Source organism: Pleurodeles waltl, chromosome 12 (assembly GCF_031143425.1).
Source record: "Pleurodeles waltl isolate 20211129_DDA chromosome 12, aPleWal1.hap1.20221129, whole genome shotgun sequence".
Classification (NCBI taxonomy): Eukaryota; Metazoa; Chordata; class Amphibia; order Caudata; family Salamandridae; genus Pleurodeles; species Pleurodeles waltl.
The window spans coordinates 63,291,749-63,299,398 of record NC_090451.1 but is presented as its reverse complement, the minus strand read 5'-3'; the positions used below and the strand labels follow the sequence as shown (position 1 = coordinate 63,299,398).

The following is a 7,650-nucleotide window of genomic DNA, read 5'->3' as shown; positions in this document are numbered from 1 at the left end:
GAGGTGCATTTTAGGATAGTCTTGAGGCAGTAAGCATCGTAGCTGGAGCACCGTGGGTACTCTTGGGAGTGGAATAGAATGACCACTCTTTCTAAGCAGTGGGGCACTATAGCAAACTTACTTGCTTGCACCAAAAATCCCTTAAATGTGCGGTTGGTCTGTGGTGTTCCCACGTTACTCCAGAGTTTAATTGCTGAACAAATGCCCTCGAAGAATCCTGCATAATCCGTGCTATATAAATCTACAAGCACACACTTTTATGACCAAAGTCTCATAATTTGTTTTGTTCAGAAAACAATTCCTAGACCAGAGCCTCAGTTGATTGATTCAAGACCCAAACCTTAGTGCACAGTGTCACTCATTTGGTGTGAGCTCCACACATGAAGCATAGTCTCACTCATTTGGTGTACATTCCACACTTTGAAGCACAGTTTCACATGAAACGTGTGAGCCTCTCTCTAGTGCACAATTCTTTTCACTGCCTGTGAACTTCACACCTTGGAGCACAGTCTCTGTCCCTGGGTGCGCACTTAACTTCATTGAGAGCAATATCACTCACTGACTATAAGTGTTGGAGCCCAGACTGACTGGTTCAGCATGAGTTTCACATCGCTTATTCGTGTGCATCCTTCACTTTGAAGAATACAGACGCACTCATGAAGTGCCAGTCTCACGCTTTGGTGCAGAATCTCGCTCTTGATGTTCTCAGTGGTCCCAATGGCTTTTAAAGATCTATGCACCATGGAGCTCATGCAACTCTAAATGACTTGAGGAAGTGAGACACTGGAGGACAGTACATCATGCGAATAAGGCCCCTTGTAACTAAAGAAATACACAATACACAATGTAAGCGAAGAAGTTAACTACACACCAGACGGATATAAACAAAAGCAAAAACACTGTGCACTGTTTAACAAAATAACTTCATTATATACTTTTGTAACAAAGGACATTTGAACCTTGTGGCGAACAGCATCACTTCATATTATGTCACATGCACTTTGCAAGCAACGAAAACCAATAACAGGACATTTTAGTGTAACTGATGGTCTAACCTTCATTGGATGGTTCCTCCTGGTGGTGAATCCTCCAAGAGAGGACACAGAACTCCTGAAGACTCTGCATTACTGCCCAACGCTAAACCCGCCCACTAGCAAGTAGGAGGAATGTAACACTGAATGCAGCATCACCTGCAGGTGAATAATACACTCTGTAAATAAAGAGGACATCATCACCCTTCTCTAATATGTAAGTAAAATGCTATGCGACTGGCGTGTGAAAGCAGGCACATTTACTGAATGTGTGCATGGGCATCGCCAAGTAGGGATGCAGAAATATGCGCTTGTGTTTGAGGCGTGAGGTGAGGGATGGTGGGAAGTTTCTGTCTCAGTTGGGCTGGGTCTGTTTTTGCCTAAGATATGTGGCCAAGGCCAGAGACCTTAGAAGAGAGAGCCGAGGGTCATTATTCCCAGGCCCCATGCTTCCCAGGCCCGCTTCCGCGATGCAACATTTGTTTATACATTTTAAAGCAAAGCTGCCCTTCAGTATCAAATGTCAGGCCGCCAACAGAGAATGCACAGACACTGCCGAATGTTTGCTCTGTCCTATTTTCTCGTTACCTTCAGGACATTTTTTGATGTTATGGAAATGATCCTTTCAAATGAAGCGCCCTGCTTCAGTTTGCTGACCAAGGCCCTGCAAAAATGCTGACATGCATGCCAAGCACTTTGCATGTACTGACCCACACGTGCATGTGTACATCACATGAGAATCAGTTTTATCCTAAGCTACCCTCCTGCCTTACTCCTTCACCCTTGAAACACAGTTTCACATTTCTAGAGGTGTAAGAAGATATTTCTCTAACCCAGCTGAACTAAGCATGGTTGAGCCAGTTAAGCTAGTTCTTCGTTTTTTTTGCCTGGCCTTAGCCTAGGCCTTTTGCCTTTACTAAAATTATTTATATATATGATAATAGACGTATGCGGTCTTTGGGCTATCCTCCTACATCCATTGGTCTGTTGGTCTGTCATACACGTTTTTCTCCCACCCACTACAGCATGGGGCAGTGGGTTGGCCCAGGCCAGCTATTGGTTACCTTGACTGTGAATGATGGCTTTCTGCTGTTTGTCAAGGAGCTCATCTGCTCACAAAGTAGTTTCCTTCAGTGGCAGGCACTACTATGGTAAAGAGTAGTTTTGGAACTGCAAAAGATTTTAGCCGTTTTTTCTCTTGGGCATGGCCTGGCAGCTCCCTCAACAATAAACTTTTACGAAAGCTATAACAAAACAGAACAAACATTCACTGTGTCAAATGGTTGGTAGGCCAACGCCAGACCCTTTGGCTTTACTAATCCTTGTTTCATCAGCAGTGAAGGATTAAAAAAAAAAAAAAGATACAACCTCTGGAGCTATCTTCAGATGTTGTGTATTTATTAGCGGGGTGGGCGGGTCACGGATGCATGCATGTTCCGCCCCCCCTCCAGTTGAACAAGTCTACTTGGCAAATTATGGAGCTTGTGCAATCCCTGCAAATTCCCTTGTGAGTTTTGTGCTGTTTCTTTGTCTTGTCTGCCAGTTTTAGATACACCCAGAGCTTATTCCGAGAAGGCTGCATGCAGGCACAGGTGAGCCAGTCTCACTGGAAGAGATGCTGTTACAGGCCGTTAAGACTTTAGCAGCAGAGCCGGACTGGAAACCACGTTCAGACCTGGCTAAAGTGTTCTCACCAGCTCCCACATTAGGAAGCCACTAATAGAATGTGGCCTTTAATGGTTAGGTCATGGCAGGCTATCTTGCTCTGATGGCAGCCACATGCCTTCAGCACATCGTGACAATTCCAGAGTGGTAGAATGAACAATCTGGCCTCGTACAGCACCTCAGTGAAATTGTCCTGATGGATAATGCAGATGGCCCTGTTTCTTGCTATTAAGCTAATAGTACAAGGGAGACATATGTGCTAAGAAATATACTTTTTCACATACGCAAAATGTTAACATGTGTACACTGCCCCTGAAATATTTAGAAAGTATCTCGCAGATGTTCTCAAATGTCCTGTAAGGGAACAATATTTTGGGGTTTCTCACTTTTTGGTCCATCGGTAATCTGGTTTGAACTTTCATGTCAAAGGGTCAGTCTCTGGTTCACTACTTGAGAGGAATTTCTTTGGGGCAAGCGTCATTGTCACAGGACTTTTTGATGTTGAATATGTCCATCTCAATAAGGCGTTGACCTTCCATCTCCTTTGGTTGGGCGCAGAGCGTGTCATTGACTGAATAGATGGTACCTGTGTGGTCTTCCACCCACTGACGCAGGTAGGCCAGGCAGCAGTCACAGCGCCAAGGGTTCCCAGACAGGTCGACACCTTGCTGAAACTCACTCCCAATCTTGACATTCTGCGAGAATAAACCACTTGGCACTGAGCTCAGGATATTGTGAGACAGATCTAAAGTATCAAGAAGTGTCAGCGAGTAGAAGAGCATCGCCGGAAGGGTCTTAAGGTTGTTGTTTTGCAAGAAAAGGAACTTCAAGTTGGGTGTCTTGGCAAAGGTTCGCTCATAAATGGAACTAAGGTTGATGTTCTCAAGGTTTAGTCTCTCCAGGTTTGTTAGGCCTAAGAATAGCTTTTCTGGCAGAACCCGAAGGTAATTGTGGGAGAGGTCAAGAGTCGTCAGACTCTGCAAGTTATGGAAACAGTCTTGTGGGAGACTTTGGAATCTGTTGTTGGAGACATCCAAGAACTCCAGCTTCTCAAGGTTCTCAAACCAGCTTGGATTCAAGGTGGTCAAGCGATTTCCACTGAGTGCCAGAGACTTCAAGGCCACAGTAGTGTTGAAGATATCAGCTGGGAGGTCTTCAAGGCGGTTGTTGGTGAGATCCAATGAGTTCAGCCGTAGCAGGTCTTTGAATACTCCACTCGGAAGACCTGTGAGTTTGTTGCTGGACAAGTCAAGTCCCTCAAGCTGGGTCAGACCAACAAAGGAATTTGGTTCAATGCTAGCGACGCCGGTGAAGATAAGAGTTACTGCGATGGATTGGCGAGGCAAGTTGGCAGGAAAGGTGGTCATGTTCTCCGAATTGCAGATCACTGTTATGTTGGTGCTTTCTGTGGTGCAGGAACAAAGATCCGGGCACTGACTCCCAAAGCACAAGGGAAGCAGTAACCCAAAGGTCACCAAGACAGACTTTAGAAGCTCCATTGGTCGCGAGTGGGCTGTTGAAACAAATGGAAAAAGTATCAATCAACGGTTATCAGCTATGAGGCCTAAGTACCCCTTATACCCGATGACCATGTCCTTGCCAGCTTCCTTCTCTTGACACCAACTCTGCTCGACCACTAGGTCTTCTGCTATCCTCTACCTCCTATCGTTCCTTGCTCTATCCCTTTTCTTCAATCTAATATCTTTTCTCATTCCACATTCCACATCCATTACCCCCTGTTGGTACTACATCTCAACCCCAGGAAATATGTCTGCAGATGTGAGAATGGGGCAGGATGTGATTGCAGGTGTGGGAGTAGGGGATGGGTGTGGGAGCAGAGGGAGGCAGGTATGTCTGCATGTGTGAGCCTAAGAGGCAGATGTGAGTGCCAAGTGATAGAGTTAGGAGAAGTTTTAAATGATGGTGTGAGTACAAGGGAGTAGAGAAATCTGCAGGTGCGAGAGAAAGGGATGTGCGTGACTGAAGGTGTGAGGAAATAACACATGAAATAGACATGCGAGAACCGAGGGCAAAGTCTGCAGGTGCGAGAGCAGGAGAACAGGTATAGCTGCAGGTGTGAGGGAAGGAAAACATACATGACAGCAGGAGAACGGGCATGTGGGCTGGCGTGAGAGCAAGAGAAGAGGTATGTCTGCCGGTGTGTAGAGGGAGGATAGATATGTCTGTAGGAGTGAGAGTAGGAGAACAGGTATGTCTGCAGAAGAACATGTATGTGTACTGGTGTGAGAGCAGAAGAACATTTATGTGTACTGGTGTGAGGGCAGAAGAACAGGTATGTCTGCAGGTGTGAGAGCAGGAGAACAGGTATGTCTACAGGTGTGATAGCAGAAGAACATGTACGTGTGTTGGTGTGAGCAGAAAAACAAGCACGTCTGCAGGTATGAGAGAAGGGAAACATGTATGTCTGCATGTTGGAAAGCAGGACAGGTATGTCTGCAGGAGTGAGATTAGGAGAAGAGGTATGTCTACAGGTGTGAAAGTATAAGAGGCGAGGGAGGGGGATGTATGTGTACAGGGACTGTTGTGTAGGCATGTATGCAGTGTGAGAAATGATGATACATGTGACCATAGTGGTGTTAGTAGTGAAGGTGTAGTAGTGCTGGTGGTATGGGTGGTTCTGTTTCAGTGATTTTAGTGTCCTTGGTACCAGTAGTGTAGTAGTAGTAGTGGTGGTGGTGATGTAGTTTGTGTTGCAGTGAGGGTGATGGTGGCCGGGGTGGAGATTGTGGTCGTTGTTTTGGTGTGTGGGTCGGTCTATTTCGGTGATGGCTGGGGTCATGGTAGCGTTAGTGTTAGTTGTGAAGGGTTAGTGGAGCTTGTGGTGTACGTGTTGCTCTTGTGGTGGGGTGGTGGTAGATGCGGTGTTACGGTGGTGATCGTGGTGCTGGTGGTGAAGTTGTTAGTGTGTAGTGGTGGGTGTGATGGTGACTGGGGGTGAGTGGCGTGATTGTTGGTTGTGTTTTCTATGTCTGTGGTCAGCATGAGGATGGTATTGCCCATGGCAGTAGTGGTAATGCTGCTGGTGGTGTGGTGGTTCTGGTCTTCTGAGAATTGTGTTGATGTACAGTGGAACCAGGGGTGCGTGTGCCGTGTTGTGTGGAGAATGATGACCCCTAGGGTTGCGCTCGAGAAGGAGTTGTTGATGGTTGTAGTGGTGCTGGTGGTGAAGATAGAGATAATATTGATATTGGCAATAGTTGTAATTGTGGTGTGAGTGCTGGTGGTGTTGAAGATGTTGGTGTGTTATGGTGGGGTGATGGTGTCTGGCTGTGAGTGGTGAGGTTGTTGGTTGTTTTATCTATATTGGTAGTCAAAATAGAGATGGTATTGATCTTGGCAGTAGTGGTAATTTTGGTGTGGGTTCTGCTGGTGGTGAGGGTGTTGCTATGTTATGGTGGGGGTGATGGTGGCAGTGTGTGAGTGTTGGGTTGTTTTATCCATGTTGTCAGTGGTCAGGATGGTGCTGGTGGGGTGCGTGCTGCTGGTGGTGAAAGTGTTGTGGTGGTTGTGATGGTGGCAGTGTGTGAGTATTGGGTTGTTTTATCTGTGTTGTCGGTGGTCAGGATGGTGCTGTGGGTGCTGCGGGTGGTGAAGGTGTTGTTGTGGTGGGGTGATGGTGGCTGTGTGTGAGTGTTGGGTTGTTTTATCCATGCTGGTGGTGAGGGTGCTGCTGGTGGTGAGGGTGTTGCTGTGTTGTGGTGGGAGTGATGGTGGCAGTGTGTGAGTGTTGGGTTGTTTTATCCGTGTTGTCGGTGGTCAGGATGGTGCTACTGGGGTGGGTGCTGCTGGTGGTGAAAGTGTTGCTGTGTTGTGGTGGAGTGATGGTGGCTGTGTGTAAGTGTTGGGTTGTTTTATCCATGTTGTCGGTGGTGAGGGTACTGCTGGTGGTCAGGGTGTTGCTGTGTTGTGGTGGGGTGATGGTGGCTGTGTGTGAGCATTGGGTTGTTTTATCCATGTTGTCTGTGGTCAGGATGGTGCTGGTGGAGAGGGTGCTGCTGGTGGTGGTGAGGGTGTTGTTGTGGTGGGGTGATGGTGGCTGTGTATGAATGCTGGGTTGTTTTATCCATGTTGTCGGTGGTGAGGGTACTGCTGGTGGTCAGGGTGTTGCTGTGTTGTGGTGGGGTGATGGTGGCTGTGTGTGAGCGTTGGGTTGTTTTATCCATGTTGTCTGTGGTCAGGATGGTGCTGGTGGAGAGGGTGCTGCTGGTGGTGGTGAGGGTGTTGTTGTGGTGGGGTGATGGTGGCTGTATGTGAGTGCTGGATTGTTTTATCCATGTTGTCGGTGGTCAGGATGGTGCTGGTGGCCAGGGTGCCGCTGTTCTTCTCAGAGCAGTGCTGACGTCGGAGGTCTCGCGGACAGTGGATGCAGGGGTGCGTGCGCCGTGTTTTGTGGGGGTTGATGGCGGCGGGGGCTGCGCTGAGATGAAGTTGTTGTTGTTGGATGCAGAGCCGTCTCTTACCTGTTGTCAGGCCGGATCCTTCTGTTTCTAGGGCCTCGCCTCTCGGGGCCACCTCCTTTATACACCCGAGCTTCACTACGGAGGCAGGGACAGGGCGGAGGGTGGATTACAACACACTTGGCATCGGGTTGGCGTTCTGCCCCTCCAGGGCTATGATTTCCCGACAGGTCCTGGCAACGCAAGAGGCACCGGCCAAACCTTTGTAAATTGTGCAACTCGTGTTGGGAAATTGCACATTTCTTCTGAGTTGGCTGATGATGCCTTGAAATAATTAGGGGGTGAATGGGTACGCGTAGGGGGGTGAACGGTCTTCTCTGCTTGTGAATGGTCTGCAGACACCTAGAACGTTACACTGCCAGGGCAGACACCTAGAACGTTACACTGCCAGGGCAGACACCTAGAACCTGTCACTGCCAGGACAGTCACCTAGAACCTGTCACTGCCAGGGCAGACACCTAGAACCTGTCACTGCC

The 7,650-nt window shown here is 48.0% G+C and overlaps 1 protein-coding gene across 1 annotated transcript; it reads right to left on the bottom strand.

Annotated features, from left to right (window-relative positions):
- Positions 1-904: 904 nt before the first annotated feature.
- Positions 905-7,315, bottom strand: LRG1 (leucine rich alpha-2-glycoprotein 1). The gene is made up of 2 exons (XM_069217033.1): positions 7,178-7,315; positions 905-4,209 (listed from the first exon to the last, which is right to left on the bottom strand). Exon 2 carries the CDS (start codon positions 4,193-4,195, stop codon positions 3,143-3,145), a length of 1,053 nt encoding a protein of 350 aa, XP_069073134.1. The 5' UTR covers positions 4,196-4,209; positions 7,178-7,315; the 3' UTR covers positions 905-3,142.
- Positions 7,316-7,650: the final 335 nt, after the last annotated feature.

Excerpts from the sequence above, each read along its gene's own strand:
- LRG1 (XM_069217033.1), bottom strand. The coding sequence starts at position 4,195 with ATGGAGCTTCTAAAGTCTGTCTTGGTGACCTTTGGGTTACTGCTTCCC.